Source organism: Hemitrygon akajei, unplaced genomic scaffold (genome assembly GCF_048418815.1).
Source record: "Hemitrygon akajei unplaced genomic scaffold, sHemAka1.3 Scf000050, whole genome shotgun sequence".
Classification (NCBI taxonomy): Eukaryota; Metazoa; Chordata; class Chondrichthyes; order Myliobatiformes; family Dasyatidae; genus Hemitrygon; species Hemitrygon akajei.
This window is the reverse complement of record NW_027331936.1, coordinates 6,370,647-6,397,768: the sequence shown is the minus strand read 5'-3', so window position 1 is coordinate 6,397,768 and position 27,122 is coordinate 6,370,647. Positions and strand designations below refer to the sequence as shown.

The window sequence follows — 27,122 nt, the reverse complement described above, 5'->3', positions numbered from 1 at the left end:
CCTTCCAAAATGAGAGCCAGTGAATGACATCTCACTGCTGTAACGTCATGGCAATGTATCCAATCAGATCACGGATATTGACACATGTTCGGGCTCTCCTTGTAGCGAGTGGGGCGCTGTCTTCTCCGCCATCTCCGCCTCCACATTCAAGGATCGGCGTCATTCAAGCGCTGGTGAACTGACAGATACAGCGGAACTAACGAGCAATCACAAAGCAACTAACGTGTTTGTGATTCCCATACTCAAATCCTTTGACTTTTCTAAACTGTTAAAAGTTTTCAAACCACGTCAGTGGGTGAAGGACAACATTTCAACTCAGATAATTTTAGTTTCTATGGTGCCTTCTGAGAAAAACACTGTCACAACTCAAAACAATTTGGGGGAACAAGACTTCATCTTCTAACTGGCCACAGTTCCAGCATCAGGCACAACATCAAACTCTCTGCTTCCCTCTCTGTATCAAAATGAATCATTCCTCCCCTTCATCAGTCTGTGACTTGGCTCAGTTTGTCTGTCTCCTTCGCATTCTGAGCATGCGCCACACACCTACTGAGATCACATTTTATTTACACGGCTGTGACTAGAGACTTTCTGATTATTATGTCCCTCCCGGCATTTGACTGTGGTAAACTCAGAGTCAGCAATGGTATTGACCCTCAGGAGTAGGTGATTAGGCTTTTTCGTTGGAGATCGATAAACTGCCGGTAGTGTGTGGCTGGGTGAGAGGGCCGTTTTCAGACTGGAAGGAGGTAGCGTTTGGAGTACCCCAGAGATCAGTCCCTGACCACCGTTGTTCACAGTTTAATGTTCTGGCGGAGGCAGCGAGATGTGAGATGTCCCAGTCTGCTGGTGACGCAGAAAGAGTGGAGTTGGGGGAGGGGAAGCTATTCACATGCAATTTCGTAGCTTTGCAATCAGTACATAGTGCACTGTGGGTCTGCAGTGACGGGTTCCAATCTGCTAATTAAATTTGTTGACTACACTACATTGATCGGCCGAATCCCAAATAATAACGAGGCAGCCTACAGAGAAGAAGTCATCACCCCGACACTGTTGTGTCAAGAAAACAACCTCTCCCTCATTGTGACAAAAACAAAGGAGCTGGTTGTGGATTACAGGAGGAATGGAGACAGGGACCAAATTCAACATTTCCAAGTCTGTTATTGACACAAAATGCACATTTAAATATTGATCATGACACAATGTATTTTATGTATTGTAAATGACATAAAGCATATTTATAGATTGGTACTGACAGAGAATCGTATAATTTGTGTTCCGTGTGTTATCTGAATGTACTTGCCTGTGATGCTGCCACAAGTCAGTGTTTCTCTGTCCCTGTACCTTCCCGTACTTGTGAACTTGGCAATAAATTCAACAGGACCTGAGAAATCTCAGTGAGATTTGATTAGTGATGATCATCTTGGCAGCTCGGTAGGTCGAATGTATGAGACAGTACACTGTTAAATGCAAAACCCTGAACGGTGTCGATGATCAGTGGGATCTTAGACTCCAAGTTCATCGCTCCCTGAAAGAGACTGCACAGATTGATCGGGTGGTTAAGAAGGCAAATGGCATGGTTGTCTTTATTAGTTGAAGCACTGAGTTCAAAAGTCGGGAAGTTGTGTTGCGGCTGTTCCGAGCCTGCGGTCGTACTGTGCCTGTTTCTTTAAGAGCGCCGGCGTGAGGAGGCGGGACTATGACGTCAGTCACAGGCTGACAGCGCTGACTGTGGACTGAACCATAAGAGAGAGAGCGATCTGCAGACAGGCAGTCGGCCAGTCTAAAGAGAGAGAGAGAGAGAAAGAGAGACTGGAAACGCTCATCGCTTCAGTTAGTCGCAGCTGAGGCTTGGAACTCTCCTATGCCCACAAGAGTGGGTTGATCATCGGTACGCGGAACCACAACGAATGTGTGTGGCTGTCACTTCGTATAATCCATAGGAGTGGGTTTTGGAATATCTTGTGTTAACCGTTGCCTGGGTATGCTGTGTGGTAACCCCTGGAAGACGAGATTTACGAGAGTGACCTTCATCCAGAAGGTCCTGATGGACTGTTGCGGTTTCACGATCGACGACATCTACTGCATCCAGGACTTGGCTGAGTTCCTCGATGTCAGCTTCCGATGACCCGGAGGGTGGCAGAAGTTGCTCCAGCTGTTCCAAGCGAAGGGGAGAGAGGCGCCGCTGTCGCTGCTGCAAGCACAGCCCCTCTTTGCTGCCGCCCAGCAGGAGCGGACGGTGGCCGACGTTCTGACATTCCTCGCTCGGTATGTGTAGAGCGTAGGAGCTTGTCTGGACGTGAAGGACAGCCTGGGATGCTGGACAAGCAAACGGCAGGTGAAGGTGAAGCTGAAGGTCGACTCCAACGGCTGCGTCGTCCACCTGCCCTCGGTCTTCGCCATCGGCGGGAACTGAGGCTACCTGGTCTACGCCGGGCAGCCCAGGGTGAGCCGCAACTGCGGCAAGGCGGGGCATGTCAGCCCAGTGCAGGGCGATAATCTGCAAGAACTGTAAGGTGGAGGGCCGCCTCACCAAGGACTACACGCAGGCCAAGTCCTGCAATCTCTGTGGAGATACCGACCACCTGTCCGAAACATGCCGGGAACCTATGCACAGGCGGCCAGGGGAGGTGTTGGCACTGGAAGGGCCCCGGCAGGATCGGATGTACCCGCCACCCCTGCAGAGGCGGCGCCCGAAGCGATGGAAGACGCCAGCGGAGGAGAAGGCGCAGCCACCCCAAGGGCCGCCACCCCATTGCAGACCCTCCAGGACCCTCCACAGGAAAAGGAGGAGGAGTCCATGGAGGAGGGGAGAGCCGAGGGGGAGGAAGGCTGGAGCGTTGTGGGCAAACGAAAGAAGGCCCAAAAGGCTCCGGCCAAACGACAGAGGGCGGAACGGAAGGAGCTCGTGAAGGGAAAGGCAGGGGACCGCGCAGCCTCCGGTAACCTGTCCACGTCAGACGAGGAAGGAGTTGGGGGAGGCCAGCAGCAGCCCCAGAAGACAAAGCAGCGGGCAAAGCCAGCGGAGAGGAGGAGAGAGAGATTGGGGAAAGTCTGCTGGCCACCCCCCAAGAACAAGCACAGGAGGCGGAGACCACCAGAGACCCCCAGCTCCGGGAACCCGGGAGCGGAGCCACGTATGGAGCCTCGCAGCCTGAAGGGGCAGCAGGCCTGGGAGACAGCAAGCCCCCAGGCACAGAACAGGAACTGCCACACCCAGGGGAGAATAACCTGCAGTTCCTGAGCCCACAGAAGGTGAAGGACTTCACCAAGGCCGTGGGCATGAAGGCTCAGGACTGCGAAGGTAAGGACAGTGTGCTTCTGAAATAAAGAACCGGTAAAGGCCGACGTGACCTTCCTACCGGAGGTGGTCGCGTTGGTGGACCCGGGGTTTGTCGGTGTGGTCGGGGACGGTCTGGTAGCAGACGTCAAATACCGGGACACTCTGCTCCGGCTGACCACCGTGTGCGCCTCCCCCGTGCGGAGCGAGCGGCTCCCACCGCTGCTGGTGACGTCCCGGCCGGAGACGTCAACTGCACCATTGACGCGGCTGGACCATCCGGCAGCGCCGACGGCAGGCTGGACAGTACCTCTATCACGCAGATCTTAGACGACGGCAAGCGGGAGTGTCTGGAGCTGACTGGCTCCGTCCGTTCCTCTGAGTCGGGTAAGACTCCCGGAAGCGACGGCTTACCGGTCGAGTTGTACTCGGCTCTGTGGAACCGGATGGGCCCCGACCTGCTGGAAGTGTACAACGCTACGCTCCTGGCAGGCAGCATGTCAGAACCCTTGAGGAAGGGCATCATCACCCTTCAGCAGCACAGGAGCGCCGCAGGGAACCGTACTCTCTCCGGTCCTGTTCACCCTGTACACATCAGACTTCCAATATAACTCGGAGTCCTGCCATGTGCAGAAGTTCGCTGATGACACGGCCATAGTGGGGTGTCTCAGGAATGGACAGGAGGAGGAGTATAGGAAACTGATACAGGACTTTGTGATATGGTGCAACTCAAACTACCTGCGTCTCAATATCACCAAGACCAAGGAGATGGTGGTGGACTTTAGGAGATCTAGGCCTCATATGGAGCCAGTGATCATTAACGGAGAATGTGTGGAGCAGGTTAAGACCTACAAGTATCTGGGAGTACAGTTAGACGAGAAGCTAGACTGGACTGCCAACACAGATGCCTTGTGCAGGAAGGCACAGAGTCGACTGTACTTCCTAAGAAGGTTGGCGTCATTCAATGTCTGTAGTGAGATGCTGAAGATGTTCTATAGGTCAGTTGTGGAGTGCGCCCTCTTCTTTGTGGTGGCGTGTTGGGGAGGAAGCATTAAGAAGAGGGACGCCTCACGTCTTAATAAGCTGGTAAGGAAGGCGGGCTCTGTCGTGGGCAAAGTACTGGAGAGTTTAACATCGGTAGCTGAACGAAGGGCGCTGAGTAGGCTACGGTCAATTATGGATAACTCTGAACATCCTCTACATAGCACCATCCAGAGACAGAGAAGCAGTTTCAGCGACAGGTTACTATCGATGCAATGCTCCTCAGACAGGATGAAGAGGTCAATACTCCCCAATGCCATTAGGCTTTACAATTCTACCGCCAGGACTTAAGAACTTTTTAAAAGCTATTATTAATGCTTTTAGAGATAGTGATTTAGATGCATATCATATTTTTTACTGAGTTAAGTATTGTATGTAATTAGTTTTGCTACAACAAGTGTATGGGACATTGGAAAAAAAGTTGAATTTCCCCATGGGGATGAATAAAGTATCTATCTATCTATCTATCTATCTACAAGCATAAGGGGGAGAGGGAAGACATTGGGAATTGGAGGCCCATCTCACTCCTGAATGTGGACTACAAGATCCTGTCCAAGGCTATCGCCAACATGGTCAAGTCTGCACTGGAGCTGGTGATCCACCAGGACCAAACCTGTGCTGTACCGGGCAGGAAGATCTCAGACAGCCTCGCGCAGCTGAGGGACACCATCGCCTACGTGCAGGACGGGGGGGGGGGGGCGGGGAGTGGACGCCTGCCTGGTCGCCTTGGACCAGGAGAAAGCCTTCGACAGGGTATCGCACACGTACATGGCGGATGTACTCTGCAAAATGGGATTTGGGGCGGGAATCCGGAATTGGATCAAACTGCTCTACACGGACATCTGTAGCGCAGTCCAGGTCAACGGGTGGGAAACAGACAGCTTCCCCATCAGGTCTGGAGTCAGGCAGGGCTGCCCTCTCTCCCCTGTCGTGTGCTGCATAGAACCCTTTGCCGAAGCCATCAGAAGGGATGAGGGCATAAGAGGGGTGACGCTGCCAGGCAGCGGAGGGGCACAAGTCAAAACCTCCCTGTACATGGACGACGTCACCGTCTTCTGCTCCGATCCGAGGTCAGTTCGCAGGCTGATCAGCGAACAGTTTGAGCTGGCGTCGGGGGCCAGGGTCAACCGCACGAAGGACGAATCCATGCTCTTCGGCAACTGACCCGACCGATCCAGTGTCCTCTTCGCCATCCGGTCTGATCACGTGAAGGTGCTGGGGATCTGGTTCGGAGGGGCCGAGGCGTGCAGGAAGAACTGGCAGGAGCGGACTGCCAAGGTGAAACAGAAACTGGGACTGTGCTGAGGACGCTCCCTTTCGATAACGGGCAAGAACCTGGTCATCAGGTGTGAGGTGCTCTCAGGGCTGCTGCACTTGGCGCAGGTGTGGCCAGTGTCCCGCTCCTGCAGCTTGGAAATCACCAGAACCGTCTTCAGATTCGTCTGGGGATCGAGGATGGAGTGAGTCAGACGGGCAGTCATGCACAAGTTCCTGGACAATGGGGGCAAGAACGTTCCCAATGTCGCCCTCACCCTGATGGCCAGTTTCGTGTGTGGATGCATCAGGTTGTGTGTGGATCCCAGGTACGTGGGCACCAAGTACCGCATTGTGCCGATGTTCTACCTGTCCCCCTGGCTACGAAGGATGGGTCTAGTCCTTTTCCCGTGCAACACCCCAGTCAGCTGGTCGTTGCCGCCATGTCTGTCCTTCGTAGAAAAGATTTTCCAGGTCAACGCCTTTGACCACAGGGCCATCAGGCAGTGGTCAGCACGTAATGTCCTGCAGGCACTGCAGGAGAAGGACATGATGGACACAGTGAGATGGTTCCCTGAGCAGACCATCCAGTTCATTTGGCAAAATGTCTCATAGCCAGACCTCACCAACAGGCAGCAAGACCTCGCCTGGCGGGCCGTGAGAGGGGCCCTCCCAGTCTGATCCCTCCTGTACACCCGGGACGTCGCCTCCACAACCTGCTGCCCACGGGAGGACTGCAGTGAGGAGGAGTCGGTGACCCACCTCTTTGCACACTGAGGGTTTGTGGAGAAGGGTGGAAGGGACGGTGTCGAGATTCATCCCCAGCAGCTGCGTGACAGAGGACTCTCTGATCTACGGGCTGTTCCCGGGGACGCACAAGGAGACCAACATCCGGTGCTGCTGGCAGATCATCAACTCGGTGAAGGTCCAGAAACTTGATGGTCTTCCAGCACACGGAGATGACCGTGGGGGAATGCTGCCGACTGGCACCTTCTCGGTTGCAGGAGTATGTGCTGAGGGACGCGCTGATACTTGGTGCAGTCACCACAAGGGCCCAGTGGGGAAGGACCACGGTTTAGGGTTCTTCTCCAGCAGCAGTGTGTGGGATTGGGTGGTGGGGAGTTCACCCCTCAACAATGGTGTGTAAAGATGAACCAACAGAGTGCCACATGAGTGGCTGAAAGTGTGGAAATGCATAGAAACATCTGTAAAGGACAGAGTCATCAAATGGTTTGTTGTAAATAATTTTATTTTTGAATACAGTATATCTTGATTTTAAAAAAATCTCACGCCACAGAACAGGAGAGGGCGAAATGGACAGCGCAGAGGAAGGCAAATTCACTCTCTGTCTGACGCTGTGAGTGTGTGATGGGACGGTGTGGAGGGAGATTTTCTCCTCGTCTCACCCCGGGAGTGTGTGATGGGACAGTGTGGAGGGAGATTCACTCTGTGTCTGACCCTGGGATTGTGTGATGGGACAGTGTGGAGGGAGATTCACTCTGTGTCTGACCCCGGGTGTGTGTGTGATGGGACGGTGTGGAGGGAGCTTCACTCTGTGTCTGACCCCGGGAGTGTGTGATGGGACAGTGTGGAGGGAGATTCACTCTGTGTCTGACCCCGGGAGTGTGTGATGGGACAGTGTGGAGGGAGCTTCACACCATGTCTGACCACGGGAGTGTGTGATGGGACAATGTGGAGAGACTTCACTCTGCCTTTAACGCTGGTATTTCATCCCCCATCCGTACTTGTACTTGGGACTTCATGGACACACCTCTATTATAGTCGATTTTATCTGATGCGGGGCAGTTAGCCACGATGTGGGTTGGGTGGAGATGAGATCCTGGGCACCCAGACTCTGCCAGTCCGACCTCCATCAGCCTGGAGCTGAGACGCTACTGTGTCAGTGTGAGGAGCTCCGACCCACTGTTGCAGTGCACAGGGTGCGGGGGGCAGCAGAAACCTCAAATAAAACTCGAGTCCGGCACTAGGACAGGAAGTTACAGCGGTTTATTGATTTCATCATGACAAATGTAAATTAAACCATGTGTGAGCTGCTGACGTGCGGGAATAAATAAGCTGCTCCCGACTCATTCACAGTCACACACAATTAACTGACCGGCGACAACGAGTGACAGGTTGAATAATCAGTCCCGTTTCTCACCGTCACTCTGCATCGGGGAACCGATGATTATAAAATCACACTTCAGGGCCGTGTCCGGGATCACTGCAGATCCAGGGTCACTGCCGAGGGATTTGTCAATTTAACATCATTATATCGGCCAGACTACCGAATGCACCGTCCTCAGCAAAGGGAGCAAAAGGATTCTCTCCCGGGATCATCCCCCCCCCCCCCCCCCACCCCGGGACACCGGTGTCCCAGACTGAGCCCCGGACCCCCGGGCTCTTCCTGTCCGGGTAATTCCCCGGGGTGTCACGTGGGGAGTATCGTGCACGCACATCCGGCGGAAGCTTCCCCGCCGGACAACAGGCGGAAACACGTCACTGCGGGACCGTTCAGAGCGACACACAGCGCGAAACCTGAGCCGGTTCCGTTAAAACCGTTGGGAATCAGCCCCGGCGCGCGGCCGTTAAAGGTAAGGGCGGGAGTTAAAGGGGAGGGCGGGGAGTCGGCCAAATGTCTCCATCCCGCGGGCGGGGATGTTCACACATTCAGATGTTCAGATCTCCACTCTCAGTCCGGGTCTGGGTTCCTGCAGAGATCTCAGTTCCTCCTTCCCGGTCTCACTGAACCGATTCCCCCGCAGCCTGAAACAGATGGGAGAATAAAGATGAAATAAACAGATTTCACAACAGTGTCAGTAACAGGCGACCGGGGTTAATGTTTCAACAACACTCACAGACAAATATCACCAGAAAACCCGCGGATCCGCTGATATTTTATCACATTGAACATTAACACAAACACTCACTGGATCCACTCCAGACTCGGGAGGGTCAGTATGAGGCGGCGGAGAGCGGGGACAGATCGGTCTGTCAGAGAGTTTAATCCCAGGTCCAGCTCCGTCAGTGATGGGTTTGTACTGAGAGCGGAGACGAGATCCTTGACACCAGAATCTGTGAGACCGACATTGTGCAGCCTGGAGATGAGAGAGAGTGAGGGTGAAGGACACAGAGAGACAGGAAATGGTACAAATCCCCAGTGTTTATCAGTAACACAATTACTGATCACATTAATGTTCAGTGTCAAACGCCCAGTGACTGTAAACACAATCTCCCACAGTCTGGTACTTACCCCAGTTTCTGTATTTTACACTCCGGGTTCCTCAGAGCCGCAGACACCAGTTTCACTCCTGAATCTCCCAGTTCATTACCACTCAGGTCCAGCACCGTCAGTGATGGGTTTGCACTGAGAGCGGAGGCGAGATCCTCGGCACCAGAATCTGTGAGACCGACATTGTGCAGCCTGGAGATGAGAGAGAGTGAGGGTGAAGGACACAGAGAGACAGGAGACGGTACAAATCCCCAGTGTTTATCAGTAACACAATTACTGATCACATTAATGTTCAGTGTCAGACACCCAGTGACTGTAAACACAATCTCCCACAGTCTGGTACTTACCGCAGTTTCTGTATTTTACACTCCGGGTTCCTCAGAGCCGCAGACACCAGTTTCACTCCTGAATCTCCCAGTTTATTATCACTCAGGTCCAGCACCGTCAGTGATGGGTTTGTACTGAGAGCGGAGACGAGATCCTCGGCACCAGAATCTGTGAGACCGACATCCCTCAGCCTGGAGATGAGAGAGAGTGAGGGTGAAGGACACAGAGAGACAGGAGACGGTACAAATCCCCAGTGTTTATCAGTAACACAATTACTGATCACATTAATGTTCAGTGTCAGACACCCAGTGACTGTAAACACAATCTCCCACAGTCTGGTACTTACTCCAGTTTCTGTATTTTACACTCCGGGTTCCTCAGAGCCGCAGACACCAGTTTCACTCCTGAATCCCCCAGTTTATTCAAACTCAGGGCCAGCTCCATCAGTGATGGGTTTGTACTGAGAGCGGAGGCGAGATCCTCGGCACCAGAATCTGTGAGACCGACACGGTACAGCCTGGAGATGAGAGAGAGTGAGGGTGAAGGACACAGAGAGACAGGAGACGGTACAAATCCCCAGTGTTTATCAGTAACACAATTACTGATCACATTAATGTTCAGGCTCAGACACCCAGTGACTGTAAACACAATCTCCCACAGTCTGGTACTTACCGCAGTTTCTGTATTTTACACTCTGGGTTCCTCAGAGCCGCAGACACCAGTTTCACTCCTGAATCTCCCAGTTTATTATGACTCAGGTTCAGCTCCGTCAGTGATGGTTTTGTACTGAGAATGGAGGCGAGATCCTCGGCACCAGAATCTGTGAGACCGACACGGATCAGCCTGGAGATGAGAGAGAGTGAGGGTGAAGGACACAGAGAGACAGGAGACGGTACAAATCCCCAGTGTTTATCAGTAACACAATTACTGATCACATTAATGTTTAGTGTCAGACACCCAATGACTGTAAACACAATCTCCCACAGTCTGGTACTTACTCCAGTTTCTGTATTTTACACTCCGGGTTCCTCAGAGCCGCAGACACCAGTTTCACTCCTGAATCTCCCAGTTTGTTATCACTCAGGTCCAGCTCCATCAGTGATGGGTTTGTACTGAGAGTGGAGGCGAGATCCTCGGCACCAGAATCTGTGAGACCGACACGGTACAGCCTGGAGATGAGAGAGAGTGAGGGTGAAGGACACAGAGAGACAGGAGACGGTACAGATCCCCAGTGTTTATCAGTAACACAATTACTGATTTTTTTTCTTCAGCACGACTGCGCAAGTCGGCCAGTGAGAAGAGCGAGAAGAGCTTAAAAGGAAAGACAGATTTACAGAGCGAGCGTCAGAGGAGCGGGAGACAGAGTAGGAAGGCTTTGGCTCAACGGGGCTTCGGTGATAAAGGGTCGAGGCGAGGTAGGTTATCTGTTTACAATACAGACAGAGAGTATGGGTGTGAGGCTGGTTTTCTGTGCTCGGTGTCAAATGTGGGAGATCCTGGAGACTCCCAGCCTCCTGGACGGCAACATCTGCACCCGGTGTGTCGAGCTGCAGCTCCTTAGGGACCGAGTTAGGGAACTGGAGATGCAGCTCGATGACCTTCGTCTGGTCAGGGAGAGCGAGGAGGTGATAGAGAGGAGTTACAGGCAGGTGGTCACACCGGGGCCATGGGAGACTGAAGAAATGGGTCACAGTGAGGAGAGGGAAGGGCAAGAGGCAGGTACTAGAGAGTACCCCTGTGGCTATTCCCCTTGACGATAAGTACCCCTGTTCGAGTACTGCCGGAGGGGGGTGGCCTACGGGGTTGGGGAGCATCAGTGTCAGTGTCTCTGGCACCGAGTCTGGCCCTGTGGCTCAGGAGGGCAGGAAAAGGAAGAGGAAGGCAGCAGAGATAGGGGACTATAGTCAGGGGGTCAGACAGATGATTCTGTGGTGGCAGGAAGGAAACTCGGATGGTAGTTTGCCTCATAGGTGCCAGGGTCTGGGATGTTTCTGATCACGTCCAAGATATCCTGCAGTGGGAGGGAGAACAGCCAGAGGTCGTGGTACATATTGGTACCAGTGACATAGGAAAAGGGAAGAGGTCCTGAAAGTAGACTACAGGGAGTTAGGAAGGAAGTTGAGAAGCAGGACCTCAGAGGTAGTGATCTTGGAATTACTGCCTGTGCCACGTGACAGTGAGAATAAGATTAGGATGAGGTGGAGGATAAACGCATTGACTGAGGGATTGGAGCAGGAGGCAGGGATTCAGATTTCTGGATCATTGGGACCTCTTTTGGGGCAGGAGTGACCTGTACAAAAAGGATGGGTTGCATTTGAATCCCTGGAGGACCAATATCCTGGCAGGGAGGTTTACTAAGGCTACTGGGGAGAGTTTAAACTAGAATTGCTGGGGGGAGGGATCCAAATTGATGTGATGGAGGAGAGGGAGGTTGGCTCACAAATAGAGAGAACTTGGAGACAGTGTGAAAGGGAGGATACGCAGGTGATAGAGAAGGGAGGCACTCAGTCCGATGGTTTGAGATGTGTCTATTTTAATGCAAGGAGTATGATGAATAAAACGGATGAGCTTAGAGCGTGGATCAGCTCTCAGAGATATGATGTGGTGGCCATTACAGAGACTAGGATGGTGCAGGGGCAGGAATGGCTACTTCACGTGCCAGGATTTAATTGTTTCAGAAAGGACAGGGAGGGAGGCAAAAGAGGTGGGGACGTGGCACTGTTGATCAGAGATAGTGTCACGGCTACAGAAAAGGAGGACACTACGGCATCTCTGGGTGGAAGTTAGGAACAGGAAGGGGTCAATAACACTACTGGGTGTTTTGTATAGACCACCCAACAGTAACAGGGACATCGAGGAGCAGATAGGGAGACAGATTCTGGAAAGGAGTTTTAATAACAGGGTTGGTGAGGTGTGAGATTCGAACTTGCCAAATATTGATTGGTATCTCCCTAGAGTGAGGAGTTTAGATGGAGTGGAGTTTGTTAGGTGTGTTCAGGAAGGTTTTCTGACACAATATGTAGATAAGCCTACAAGAGGAGAGGTTGTACTTGATCTGCTATTGGGAAATGAACCTGGTCAGGTGTCAGGTCTCTCAGTGGGAGAGCATTTTGGAGATAGTGATCACAATTTTGTCTCTTTTACCACACCTTTGGAGAGGTATGGGTCAGTTAAGTTAGGGAAACCTTTAATTGGAGTAAGGGGAACTATGGGGCTATCAGGTTGGAACTTGTAAGCATGAATTGGAAACAGATGTTGTCAGAGAATAGTACCGAAGCAATGTAGAAAATGTTCAAGGGATATTTACATGGGGTTCTGAGAAGGTGCGTTCCAGTGAGACATGGAAAGGATGGTAGGGGATAAGATCTGTGATGTACAAAGGCTGTTGTAAATCTAGTCAAGAAGAAAAGAAGAGCTTACAAAAGGTTCAAAAACGAGGTAGTGATATGAATCTGGAAGATTATAAGGCTAGCAGGAAGGAGCTTAAGAATGAAATCAGGAGAGCTGGAAGGGGCCATGAGAAGGCCTTGGCGGACAGGATTAAGGAAAACCCTAAAGCATTCTGCAAGTATGTGAAGAGCAAGAGGATAAGACGTGACAGAATAGGACCAATCAAGTGTGACAATGGAAAAGAGCGTATTGAACCGGAGGAAATAGCGGAGATATTTAATGAACCATTTGCTTCAGTATTCATGACGGAAAAGGATCTTGGCAATTGTAGGGATGACTTGCAGTGGACTGAAAAGCTTGAGAATGTAGATATTAAGAAATATGTGGTGGAGCTTTTGGAAAGCATCAAGTTGGATAAGTCACCGCGACCGGAAAAGGTGTACACCAGGCGACTGTTGGAAGCGAGGGAAGAGATTGCTGAGCCTCTGGCGATGATCTTTGCATCATCAATGAGGACATGAGAGGTTCCGGAGGATTGGAGGGTTGCGAATCTCGTTCACTTATTTAAGAAAGGGAGTAGGGTTAGCCCAGGAAATTATAGACCAGTGAGTCTTACTTCAGTGGTTGGTAAGTTGATGGAGAAGATCCTGAGAGGTAGGATTTATGAACATCTGGAGAGGCAAAATATGATTAGGAATAGTCAGCATGGCTTTGTCAAAGGCAGGTCATGCCTTACGAGTCTGAATGATTTTGTTGAGGATGTGACTAAACACATTGATGAAGGAAGGAAGAAGATGCAGTGTATATTGATTTCAGCAAGGCATTTGATAAGGTACACCATGCAAGACTTATTGAGAAAGTAAGGAGGCATGGGATCCAAGGGGACATTGCTTTGTGGATCCAGAACTGGCTTGCCCACAGAAGGCAAAGAGTGGTTGTAGACGGGTCATATTCTGCATGGAGGCCGGTGACCAGTGGAGTGCCTCAGGGATCTGTTCTGGGACCCCAAGTCTTTGTGATTTTTATAAATGACCTGGATGAGGAAGTGGAGGGATGGGTTAGTAAATATGATGATGACACAAAGCTTGGGGGTGTTGTGGATAGTGTGGAGGGCTGTCAGAGTTTACAATGGGACATTGTAGGATGCAAAACTGGGCTGAGAAGTGGCAGATGGAGTTCAACCCAAATAAGTGTGAAGTGGTTTACTTTGGTAGGTCAAATATGATGGCAGAATATAGTATTAATGGTAAAACTCTTAGCAGTGTGGAGGATCAGAGGGATCTTGGGGTCTGAGTACATAGGACACTCAAAGATGCTATGCAGGTTGACTCTGTAGTTAAAAGGGCGTACAGTGTATTGGCCTTCATCAGTTATGGGATTGAGTTTAAGAATCGAGAGGTAATGTTTAACAGTTGAGAGATTATGAGGGGGGATAGATCGAGTTGACGTGGATAGACTTTTTCCATTGAGAGTAGGGGAGATTCAAACAAAAGGACATGACTTGAGAGTTAGGGGGCAAAAGTTTAAGGGTAACACGAGGGGGAATTTCTTTACTCAGAGAGTGGTAGCTGTGTGGAGCGAGCTTCCAGTAGAAGTGGTAGAGGCAGGTTCGGTATTGTCATTTAAAGTAAAATTGGATAGGTATATGGACAGGAAAGGAATGGAGGGTTATGGGCTGAGTGCCGGTCAGTGGGACTAGGTGAGAGTAAGCGTTCGGCACAGACTAGGAGGGCCGAGATGGCCTGTTTCCATGCTGTAATTGTTATATGGTTATATGTTGCAGCTATACAGGACCCTGGTCAGACCCTACTTGGAATACTGTGCTCAATTCTGGTCGCCTCACTATAGGAAGGACATGGAAACCATAGAAAGGGTTCAGAGGAGATTTCCAAGGATGTTGCCTGGATTGGGGAGCATGCCTTATGAGAATAGGTTGAGTGAACTCGGCCTTTTCTCTTGGAGTGACGGAGATTGAGAGGTGATTTGATAGAGGTGTACAAGATAATGAGAAGTATTGATCATGTGGATAGTCAGAGGCTTTTCCCCAGGGCTGAAATGGCTAGCACGAGAGGGCATAGTTTTAAGGTGCTTGGAAGTAGGTACAGAGGAGATGTCAGGGATAAGTTTTTTTACACAGAGAGTGGTGAGTGCGTGGAACGGGCTGCTGGCGGCGGTGGTGGAGGCGGAAACGATCGGATCTTTAACCTCCAGGATGGCTACATGGAGCTTAGAAATATGGACGGCTATGGGTAAAACCGAGGTAATTCTAAAGTAGAAACATGTTCGGCACAGCGTTGTGGGCCGAAGGGCCTGTATTGTGCTGTAGGTTTTCTATGTTTCTTTGTTTCTAATGATCACATTAATGTTCAGTGTCAGACACCCAGTGACTGTAAACACAATCTCCCACAGTCTGGTACTTACCCCAGTTTCTGTATTTTACACTCCGGGTTCCTCAGAGTCGCAGACACCAGTTTCACTCCTGAATCTCCCAGGTCATTCCTCTCAAGTCTAAACACAAACAGACAGATGATGAACAAAGTGATTCAAACCGTGGGTCTGAGGGAATTTCTGTCTCTCGGATATTTCAGGAAACATTAAACCCTTCAGTAAATCGCTGATCGGAGTTCCCATCACTGCCAATGTCCCTCACTGACCAGCTCCAGCGTATTCACCAAATGTCGGTAATTTAGTCTGTCGGTGTGACCCTGTAAACTCCACATATTCTGTCCCATTCCCCGATGGCTAAACAAAATGTTCCTGACCGAAATGCAGAAATGTCATTGGGACACAGTGAAATAGACCCAACCGAGCCAAAGGGATGGGGACAAGAGATCCCACAGGAAGAGTGGGGGATGGGAACAGAGGCCCCACACAAGAAAGGGGGATGGGGAAGAGAGATCCCTCAGGAGGAAGGGGGATGGGGAAGAGAGATCCCACAGGAGGAAGTGGGAGGGGGAAGAGAGATCCCACAGGAGTTCGTTGGACGAGAGATCTGAAAGTAGGAAGGGGGATGGGGAAGAGAGATACCACAGGAGGAAGGGGGATGTGGTAGAGAGATCCCACAGGTGGAAGGGGGAAGGGGAAGTGATAGATCCCTGAAGAGGAAGGAAGATGTGGAAGGGAGACCCACAAGAAGGGTGGGGTATGACAACAGAAGCCCCACAGAAGAAAGGTGGATGGGGAATAGAGATCCCACAGGAGGAAGGGGGAAGGGGAAGAGAGATCCCACAGGAGGAGGGGGGATGGGGAAGTGAGATCCCACAGGAGGAAGGGGGACGGGGAAGAGAGATCCCACAGGAGGAAGGGGGAAGGGGAAGCGAGATCCCACAGGTGGAAGGGGGACGGGGACGGGACATCCCACAGGAGGAAGGGGGATGGGGAAGGGACATCGCACAGGAGGAAGGGGGAAGGGGAAGGGAGATCCCACAGGTGGATTGCTCCCCGTGCTATGTGCTAGTGTGGCTAGAAATAGGAAGATAATGCAGCTAAATATGTGGCTGAGGGGATGGTGCATGAGGGTGGGGTTCATGTTTCTGGACAATTGGGCTTTCTTCCAGGAGAGGTGCGACCAGTTCGAATTGGACAGTTTGCACCTGAACTGGAGGGGACTAACATCCTTGCCGGTAGGTTAGGCAAGTTCTGCTCAGGGGGTTTTAAACCAGATTGTAAGCGGAGGGTGCAGTGTGTTAGAGCTGATAGTGATGTGGAGGAGGATACGGGTCATGTGAGGACTGCTTGTATAGACAGATATCAAAGGTTTGTACGTGATAGAAATGTTCTCAGGTACATCTATTTCCATACGAGGAGTATTGTAGGTAAGGCAGATGAGTTTAGGTCGTGGATTGGCACATGATGATATCGACATCATTGCTATTAGTAAGACTTGGTTGCAGGAGGGGCAGGACTAATAACTATATAAACATATAACAATTACAGCACGGAAACAGGCCATTTCGGCCCTTCTAGTCCGTGCCGAATGCTTACACTCACCTAGTCCCACTGACCCGTACTCAGCCCATAACCCTCCATTCCTTTCCTGTCCATATACCTATCCAATTTTACTTTAAATGACAATACCGAACCTGCCTCTACCACTTCTACTGGAAGCTCATTCCACACAGCGACCACTCTCTGAGTAAAGAAATTACCCATCATATTACCCTTAAACGTTTGCCCCCTAACTCTCAACTGATGTCCTCTTGTTTGAATCTCCACTATTCTCAATGGAAAAAGCCTATCCACGTCAACTCTATCTATCCCCCTCATAAGTTTAAATACCTCTATCGTCCCCCCTCAACCTTCTATGCTCCAAAGAATAAAGACCTAACTTGTTCAATCTTTCTGTGTAACTTAGGTGCTGAAACCCAGGTAACATTCCAGTAAATCTCCTCGGTACTCTCTCTATTTTATTGACATCTTTCCTATAATTCGGTGACCAGAACTGTACACAATACTCCAAATTTGGCCTTACCAATGCCTTGTACAATTTTAACATTACATCCCAACTCCTATACTCAATGCTCTGATTTATAAAGGCCAACATACCAAAAGCTTTCTTCACCACACTATCCACATGAGATTCCACCTTCAGGGAACTATGCACCATTATTCCTAGATCACCCTGTTCTACTGCATTCTTCAATGCCCTACAATTTACCATGTATGTCCTATTTGGATTATTCCTACTAAAATGCAGTACCTCACACTTATCAGCATTAAACTCCATCTGCCATTGTTCAGCCCACTCCTCTAACTGTTCTAAATCTCTCTGCAAACTTTTAAAACCTACTTCATGATCCACAACGCCACCTACCTTAGTATCATCTGCATACTTACCAATCCAATTTACCACCCCATCATCCAGATCATTAATGTATATGAGAAACAACATTAGACCCAGTACAGATCCCTGAGGCCCACCACTAGTCACCAGCCTCCAACCTGACAGTTATCCACCACTACTCTCTGGCATCTCTCATCCAGACACTGTTGAATCCATTTTACTGCTTCAGTATTAATACCTAATGATCAAATCTTCCTAATTAACCTTCTGTGCGGAACCTTGTCAAGGGCCTTAATGAAGTCCATATAGACAACATCCACTGCTTTACCCTCGTCAACTTTACTTGTAACCTCTTCAAAAAATTCAATAAGGTATGTCAAACATGACCTTTCACGCACAAATCCATGATGACTGTTCCTAATCAGACCTTGTCTATCCAGATAATTATATATACCATCTCTAAGAATACCTTCCATTAATTTACCCACCACTGACGTCAAACTGGCAGGCCTATAATTGCTAGGTTTACTCTTAGAACCCTTTTTAAACAATGGAACCACATGAGCAATACGCCAATCCTTCGGCACCATCCCCGTTTCTAATAACATTTGAAATATTTCTGTCAGAGCCCCTGCTATTTCTACACTAACGTCCCTCATGGTCCTAGAGAATATCCTGTCAGGATCCGGAGATTTATCCACTTTTATATTCCTTAAAAGCGCCAGCTTCATGTTCCGGCGTTCCGTTGTTTCAGACGTGACAGGGGTGAAGGATGAAAGGGGGAGGAGTGGCATTACCAGTCAGGGGAATCTCACAGCTGTGCGTAGATGGGACAGCCCGTAGGGCTCGTCTACAGAGGCCATATGGGTGGAGCTGAGGAACGGGAAAGGTGCGACCACACGAATAGGGTTGTATTATAGACCGCCCAATAGGCAGAGAGAATCGGAGGAGCAAATCTGTAGAGAGTTAGCAGACCGATGTAAGAAACAGAAAGTTGTAATCGTAGAGGATTTTAAATTTCCACATATTGACGGGGACGCCCACTCTGAGAAAGGGTTAGATGGTGTGGAGTTTGTCAAATGTGTTCAGGAAAGTTTTCTAAATCAATATATTGAGGTACCAACGAGAGAGGGTGCAGTACCTGATCTCCTATTAGCGAACCAGACAGGTCAGGTGACAGAAGTATGTGTAAGCAAACATTTTGGGTCCAGTGACCATAATGTCATTAGGTTCAAGATAATTATGGATAAGGATAGGACTGGTCCACCAGTTAAGGTTCTGAATTGGTAAGGGCCAATTTTGTGGAAATGAGAGAGGATCTGGGAAAAGTGGATTGGGATAAGTTGTTTTCTGGCAAGGATGTGTTCAGTCAGTGGAACACCTTCAAGGGTGAAATTTTGAGACTGCAGAGTTTGCATGTTCCTGCCAGGATTAAAGGCAAAGTTAACAGGCCTAGGGAACCTTGGTTTTCGAGGGATATTGGCGATCTGGTTAAGTAGGTGTTTAGCAGGTGTAGGCAACAAGGAAGAAATTAGATACTTGAAGAGTATAGAAAATGTAAGGGAATACTAAAGGAGGAAATCAGGAAGGCAAAAAGATGACATGAGGTTGCTTTGGCAGGTAATGTGAAGGTAAACCAGAAGGGTTCCTACAAGTATATTGAGAGTAAAAGGATAGTAAAGGACAAAATTGGTCACCTAGAAGATCAGAGTGGTCGTCTATGTGTGGAGCCTCACGAGATGGGGGAGGTCTTAAACAGGTTTTTTGCATCAGTGTTTACACAGGAAACTGGCATAGCGGATATGGAATTAAGGCAAACAAACAGTAGTGTCATGGAACATATAGAGATTAAAGAGGAGGAGCTGCTTGCTGCCTTACAGTGAATAAAGGTAGATAAGTCCCCCGGGGCCTGACATATTTCCTCGGACCTTGAGAGAGACTAGTGTAGAAATTGCAGGGGCCCTGGCAGAAATATTTAAAATGTCCTCAGCCACGGGTGCGGTGCCGGAGGATTGGAGGGTAGTTCATGTTGTTCCGTTGTTTGAAAAAGGCTCCAAAAGTACACCAGGTAATTACAGGCCAGTGTGCCTGACATCAGTAGTAGGTAAATTATCAGAAGGTGTTCTGAGAGATCGGATATACAAGGATTTGGACAACCAAGGGCTGATTAAAGATAGTCAACATGGCTTTGTGTGTGGTAGATCATGTTTAATGAATCTTGTAGTGTTTTTCAAGGAGGTTACCAAAAATGCATATGAAGGAAAGGCTGTGGATGTTGTCTGCATGAACTTTAGTAAAGCCTTTGACAAGGTCCCACGTAAGAGGTTAGTTCAGAAAGTTCAGACACTAGGTATCCATGGAGAGGTTGTAAACTGGATTCGAATTGGCTGTGTGGGAGAAGACAGAGAGTGGTAGTGGATGATTGCTTCTCAGACCGGAGACCTGTGACTAGTGCTATGCCTCAGGGATCTGTGCTGGGACCATTGTTGTTTGTTGTCTATATCAATGATGTAGATGATAATTTGATAAATTGGATCAGCAGGTTTGTGGATGACACTAAGATAGAGGCGTTGTGGACAGCGAGGAAGGCTTTCAAAGCTTGCAGAGGGATCTGGACCAACTGGAAAAATGGGCCAGAAAATGGCAGATGGAATTTAATGCAGACAAGTGTGAGGTGTTCCATTTTGGAAGGACAAATCAAGGTAGGACATAGACAATAACGGTAGGGCACTGAAGAGTGCGGAGGAACAGAGGGATCTGGGGGTTCAGATACATAAGCCCCTGAAAGTGGCGTCACTGGTGGACAGGGTTGTAAAAAAGGCTTTTGGCATCCTGGCATTCATAAATCAAAGTACTGGGTATAGGAGTTGGAATATTATGGTGAGGTTGTATAAGGCATTGGTGAGGCCAAATTTGGAGTATTGTGTGCAGCTCTGATCACCGAACTGTAGGAAGGATATCAGTAAGTTTGAAAAAGTGCAGAGAAGACTTACTAGGATGTTGCTGGGTGTGCAGGAGTTGAGTTACAAGGAAAGATTGAACAGGTTAGGACTTTATTCCTTGGAGCGTAGAAGAATGAGGGGAGATTTGATAGAGGTTTACAAAATTATGAGGGTATAGACAGGGTAAATGCGAATAGGCATAGATTAGGAGAGATACAAATGAGAAGACATGGCTTCAGTGTGAAAGGGGAAAGGTTTAGGGGGAGCATTAGGAGGAACTTCTTCACTCAGAGGGTGGTGAGAGTGTGGAACGAGCTGCCATCTGATTTGGAAAATATGGACTCACTCTTAAGCTTTAAGAATAAATTGGATAGATACATGAATGGGAGAGGACTGGAGGGTTATGGACTGGGTGCAGGTCAATGGGACTAGCGGAATAAGGTTTTGGTACAGACTAGAAGGACTGAATGGCTTGTTTTCTGTGCTGTAGTGGTCTATGATTTTATGATTCTATGGGGAGGAGAGTTCCCACAGGCGAAATGGGGATGGGAAAGAGAGATCACAAAGGAGGAAGGGGATGGGGAAGTGAGATCCCACAGGAGGAAGAGGGATGGGGAAGAGAGAACCCACGGGAGGAAGGGGGATGGGGAAGAGAGACCTCACAGGATGAAGGGGGATGGGGAAGAGAGACCCCACAAGAGGAAGGGGGATGGGGAAAAGTGATCCCACCGCAGGAAGGGGGATGGGGAAGAGAGATCCCACAGGAGGAAGGTGGATGGGGAAGAGAGACCCTACAGGAGGAAGGGGGATGGGGAAAAGCGATCCCACCGGAGGAAGGGGGATGGGGAAGAGAGAACCCACGGGAGGAAGGGGGATGGGGAAAAGCGATCCCACCGGAGGAAGGGGGATGGGGAAGAGAGATACCACAGGAAGAAGGGGGATGGGGAAGAGAGACCCCACCGGAGGAAAGGGGATGGGGAAGAGAGACCCCACAGGAGTAAGGGGGATGGGGAAGAGAGATCTCACAGGAGGGAGATGGGGAAGGGATGTCCCACAGGAGGATGTGGGAAGGGGAAGAGAGATCCCACAGGAGGAAGGGGGATGGGGAAGAGAGATCCCACAGGAGGAAGGGGAATGGGGAAGAGAGATCCCACAGGAGGAAGGGGGATGGGGAAGAGAGACCCCACAGGAGGAAGGGGGATGGGGAAGAGAGACCCCACAGGAGGAAGGGGGATGGGGAAAAGAGACCCCACCGGAGGAAAGGGGATGGGGAAGAGAGACCCCACAGGAGTAAGGGGGATGGGGAAGAGAGATCTCACAGGAGGGAGATGGGGAAGGGATGTCCCACAGGAGGATGTGGGAAGGGGAAGAGAGAACTCGCAGGGTGAAAGGGGATGGGGAAAAGCGATCCCACCGGAGGAAGGGGGATGGGGAAGAGAGATCCCACAGGAGGAAGGGGGATGGGGAAGAGAGATCTCACAGGAGGGAGATGGGGAAGGGATGTCCCACAGGAGGATGTGGGAAGGGGAAGAGAGAACTCGCAGGGTGAAAGGGGATGGGGAAGAGAGATCCCACAGGAGGAAGGGGGATGGGGAAGAGAGACCCCACAGGAGGAACAGGAATGGGGAAAAGCGATCCCACCGGAGGAATGGGGATGGGGAAGAGAGATCTCACAGGAGGGAGATGGGGAAGGCATGTCCCACAGGAGGATGTGGGAAGGGGAAGAGAGATCCCACAGGAGGAAGGGGGATGGCGAAGAGAGATCCCACAGGAAGAAGGGGATGGTGAAGTGAGGTCCCATGGGAGGAAGGGGAGAGGAGAGAGAGGGATTAAACAGGATGAAGGGGGAAGGGGTTGAGAGATCGGCCAGGAGGAGGGATGTGGAAGAGATGTCCCGCAGGAGGAGGGGGGTGTGAAAGAGAGATCCCACAGGATGAAGGGGGATGGGGATTAGGGAAACCACAGGAGGAAGGGGGATGGGGAAGAGAGATCCCACAGGAGGAAGGGGGATGGGGAAGAGAGATCCCACAGGAGGAAGGGGATGGCGAAGAGAGATCCCACAGGAGGAAGGGGGACGGGGAAGAGAGATCCCATGGGTGGAAGGGGGAAGGAGAAAGAGGGATTAACCAGGATGAAGGGGGATGGGGTTGAGAGATCGGCCAGGAGGAGGAGGGATGTGGAAGACAGTTCCCACAGGAGGATGTGGGATTGGGAAGAGAAATCTCACAGGAGGAAGGGGGATGGGGAAGAGAAATTACACAGGACAATGGGGCATGCCAAAGAGCGATCCGACAGGAAGTGGCAGGTATTCGAAACAAGGCCCTACAGGAGTAAGGGGATGGGGAAGAGAGTTCCCAGAGGAGGAAAGGGGATGGCTAAAAGAGATCTCAGAGGAGGAAGGGGGATGAGGAAGGAAGATCCCACAGGTGGATGGGGGATGGGGAAGAGACATTCCTCAGGAGGAATGGGGATGGGGAAGAGAGATCCCACAGGAGGAAGGGGGATGGGGAAGAGAGATCCCACAGGAGGAAGGGGGACGGGGAAGAGAGATCCCACAGGAGGAAGCGGGATGGGGAAGAGAGATCCGACAGGAGGAAAGGGGATGGGGAAGAGAGATCCCACAGGAGGAAGGGGGATGGGGAAAAGAGATCCCAGAGGAGGAAGGGGGATGGGGAAAAGAGATCCCACAGGAGGAAGGGGGATGAGGAAGGAAGATCCCACAGGTGGATGGGGGATGGGGAAGAGAGATCCCACAGCAGGATGTTGATGGGGAGCAGAGAGTGCACAGGTGGAAGGGGATGGGGAATAGAGATCCCACAGAAGTAAGGGGATTGGGGAGAAAGATGGTGGGGAGGAGATATCCCACAGTTGGAAGGAGAATGGGGAAGAGAGATCTGACAGGAGGATGTGGGATGGGGTTGTGAGATACATGTGGAGGGACAAGACAGATCCCACAGGAAGAGGGGGCATTATGATGACCCACAGGAGGAAATGGGATGGGGAAGAGCAATCCCTCGGAAGGAAGGGGGGTGGTGACAATAGATCCCACAGAAGGAATGGGAATGGGGAATACAGATCCCATAGCATGATCAGGCATGGGGACGAGAGATGAGACAGGAGGAAGTGGGTGGGGAAGCGAGATCATACAGGAGGTTGGGGGATGAGTAGGAGAGATCCCATAGGAGGAAGAGTGATGGGGAACATAAATGCCACGGGAGGAAGGGGGACGGGGAAGAGAGATCCCATCCGATGTAGGGGATTGGGAAGAGAGATCCCACAGAACGAAGGGGGATGGGGAAGAGAGATCCCACAGAATGAAGGGGGATGGGGAAGAGAGATCCCACAAGAGGATGGGGAATGGGGAAGAGAGATGTATAGGAGGAAGGGAAATGGCGAAGCAAGATCCCGTAAGAAGTGGAGGGATGGAAACTGAGCCCCCACGGGGGTCAGGTGGATGGGGAAGAGAGATCCCACTGTATGAAATGATATATTGAAGAGAGATCCCACAGGAAGAAAGGGGTGGGGAGTTTAAATCCCACAGGAGGAAGGGAGTTGGGGAAGACAGATCCAACAGATGGAAGTGGGATGGGAACAGAGGCCCCAGAGGGTGAAAGGGGATGCGGAAGAGAGATCCCACAGGAGCATGAGGGGTGGAGAAGAGAGATTCCACTGTAGGAATGGGGATGGGGAAGAGAGATTCATCAGGAGGAAGGGAGCTGGTGATGAGAGATCCCACAGGAGGAAGTTGTATAGGGAACAGAGAGCCCACAGGAGAAAGGGAGATGGGTAGAGAGATCTCACAGCAGGAAGAGGGATGGGGAAGGGAGAGCCCACAGGAGAAAGGGAGATGGGTAGAGAGATCTCACAGCAGGAAGAGGGATGGGGAAGGGAGATCCCACAGGCGGGATGGGAGTGTGGAAGAGAGATCCCACAAGCAGGATGAGGCATGGGGAAGAGAGATCCCACAGGAGGAAGGGGGATGGGGAAGAGAGATCCCACAGGAGGAAGTGGGATGGGGAAGAGAGATCCCACAGGAGGAAGGGGATATAGAGAGAGATTAAACAGGATGACGCGGGAAGGGGTTGAGAGATTGGCTAGGAGGAGGAGGGATGTGGAAGAGAGTTCCCACAGGAGGATGTGGGATTGGGAAGAGAAATCTCACAGGAGGAAGGGGGTTGGGGAAGTGAAATTCCACAGGACAATGGGGCATGCCAAAGAGAGATCTGACAGGAAGAAGTCGGTGGGGGAGAGAGATCCCACAGGAGGAAGGTGTATGGAGAAGAGACATCCCACAGCAGGAAGGGGGATGGGGATGAGAGATCCCACAGCAGGACGTAATGCGGAAGGGAGATCCCACAGAAGGAAGGGGGATGGGGAAGAGGGATCCCACGGCAGGAAGGGGGATGGGGATGAGAGATCCCACAGAAGGAAGCGGGATGGGGAAGAGAGATCCAACAGGAGGAAGGGGGATGGGGAATAGAGATCCAACAGAAGGAAGGGGGATGGGGGAGAGAGATCCCACACGAGGAAGCGGGATGCTGAGGAGAGATCCAACAGCAGGAAGGTGGAGTGGGAACAGAGAGCCCAGAGGATGAAAGGGGGATGGAAAAGTGAGATCCCACAGGTGGATTGCTACCCGTGCCACGTGCTAGTGAGGCTAGAAATAGGAAGATAATGCAGCTAAATACGTGGCTGAGGGGATGGTGCATGAGGGTGGGGTTCATGTTTCTGGACAATTGGGCTTTCTTCCAGGGGAGGTGGGACCAGTTCGAATTGGGCAGTTTGTACCTGAACTGGAGGGGACTAACATCCTAGCCGTTAGGTTAGCAAGTTCTGCTCCGGGGGTTTTAAACTAGTTTGCAGGGGGAGGGGGCAGAGTGTTAGAGCAGATAGTGAGCTGGAGGAGGATAAGGGTCATGCGAGGACTGCTTGTATAGACAGATATCAATGGTTTGTACGTGATAGAAATGTTCTCAGGTACATCTATTTTGATGCAAGGAGTATTGTAGGTAAGGCAGATGAGTTTAGGGCGTGGATTGGCACATGATGATATCGACATTATTGCTATTAGTAAGACTTGGTTTGCAGGAGTGGCAGGGCTGGCAGCTTCATGTTCTGGGTTTCCGTTGTTTCAGAGGTGATAGGGCAGAGGGATGAAAGGGGGAGAAGTGGCATTACCAGTCAGGGAGAATATCACAGCTGTGCGTAGATGGGACAGCCCGGAGGAGTCGTCTACAGAGGCCGTATGGGTGGAGCTGAGGAACGGGAAAGGTGTGACCACACTAATAGGGTTGTATTATAGACCGCCCAATAGTCACAGAGAATTGGAGGAGCAAATCTGTAGAGAGTTAGCAGACCAATGTAAGAAACAGAAAGTTGTAATCGTAGGGGATTTTAACTTTCCACATATTGACGGGGACGCCCACTCTGAGAAAGGGTTAGATGGCGTGGAGTTTGTCAAATGTGTTCAGGAAAGTTTTCTAAATCAATATATTGAGGTACCAACGAGAGAGGGTGCAGTACCTGATCCCCTATTAGGGAACCAGACAGGTCAGGTGACAGAAGTATATGTAAGCAAACATTTTGGGTCAGTGACCATAATGTCATTAGTTTCAAGATAATTATGGATAAGGATAGGACTCATCCACCAGTTAAGGTTCTGAATTGGAGAAGGACCAATTTTGTGGAAAAGAGGGAGGATATGGGAAGTGTGGATTGGGTTAAGTTGTTTTCTGGCAAGGATGTGTTTAGTAAGTGGAACGCCTTCAAGGGTGAAATTTTGAGAGTGCAGAGTTTGCATGTTCCTGCCAGGATTAAAGGCAAAGTTAACATGCATAGGGAGCGTTGGTTTACAAGTGATATTGGTGATCTGGTTAAGTAGGTGTTTAGCAGGTATAGGCAACAAGGAAGAAATGAGGTACTTGAAGAGTACAGAAAATGTAAGCGAATACTAAAGAAGGAAATCAGGAAGGCAAAAAGGAGACATGAGGTTGCTTTGGCAGATCATGTGAAGGTAAACCCAAAGGGTTTCTACAAGTATATTGAGAGTAAAAGGATAGTAAAGGACAAAATTGGTCCCCTAGAAGATCAGAGTGGTCGTCTATGTGTGAAGCCTCACGAGATGGGGGAGATCTTAAACTGGTTTTTTGCATCAGTGTTTACTCAGGAAACTGGCATAGCGGATATGGAATTAAGGCAAACAAACAGTAGTGTCATGGAACATATAGAGATTAAAGAGGAGGTGTTGCTTGCTGCCTTACAGTGAATATAGGTAGATAAATCCCCCGGGCCTGACATGATATTTCCTCGGACCTTGTGAGAGACTAGTGTAGAAATTGCAGGGGCCCTGGCAGAAATATTTAAAATGTCCTCAGCCACGGGTGCGGTGCCAGAGGATTGGACGGTAGCTTATGTAGTTCCGTTGTTTGAAAAAGGCTCCAAAAGTACACCAGGTAATTACAGGCCAGTGAGCCTGACATCAGTAGTAGGTAAATTATCAGAAGGTGTTCGGAGAGATCGGATATACAAGGATTTGGACAACCAAGGGCTGATTAAAGATAGTCAACATGGCTTTGTGTGTGGTAGATCATGTTTAATGAATCTTGTAGTGTTTTTCGAGGAGGTTACAAAGAATGCATATGAAGGAAAGGCTGTGAATGTTGTCTGCATGAACTTTAGTAAGGCCTTTGACAAGGTCCCACGTAAGAGGTTAGTTCAGAAAGTTCAGACACTAGGTATCCATGGAGAGGTTGTAAACTGGATTCGAATTGGCTGTGTGGGAGAAGACAGAGAGTGGTAGTGGATGATTGCTTCTCAGACTGGAGACCTGTGACTAGTGGTATGCCTCAGGGATCTGTGCTGGGACCATTGTTG

The 27,122-nt window shown here is 50.3% G+C and overlaps 1 protein-coding gene across 10 annotated transcripts in view; it reads right to left on the bottom strand.

The window, feature by feature from the left end:
• Positions 1 to 7,565: 7,565 nt before the first annotated feature.
• The window catches only part of LOC140721119 (NACHT, LRR and PYD domains-containing protein 3-like), a 68,644-nt gene continuing 49,087 nt past the window's right edge, over positions 7,566 to 27,122 (bottom strand). For 8 of the 10 annotated variants that reach the window (XM_073035988.1, XM_073035985.1, XM_073035991.1 and 5 more), the window contains 8 exons: positions 14,946 to 15,032; positions 10,133 to 10,303; positions 9,807 to 9,977; positions 9,481 to 9,651; positions 9,155 to 9,325; positions 8,829 to 8,999; positions 8,506 to 8,673; positions 7,566 to 8,341 (listed from right to left, as the gene is read on the bottom strand). In XM_073035988.1, the coding sequence (XP_072892089.1) occupies positions 8,254 to 8,341; positions 8,506 to 8,673; positions 8,829 to 8,999; positions 9,155 to 9,325; positions 9,481 to 9,651; positions 9,807 to 9,977; positions 10,133 to 10,303; positions 14,946 to 15,032 (1,198 nt within the window). In that variant the 3' untranslated portion in view covers positions 7,566 to 8,253. The remainder of the gene's footprint in view (positions 8,342 to 8,505; positions 8,674 to 8,828; positions 9,000 to 9,154; positions 9,326 to 9,480; positions 9,652 to 9,806; positions 9,978 to 10,132; positions 10,304 to 14,945; positions 15,033 to 27,122) is intronic. The other 2 variants (XM_073035992.1, XM_073035993.1) reach the window with 2 other exon arrangements.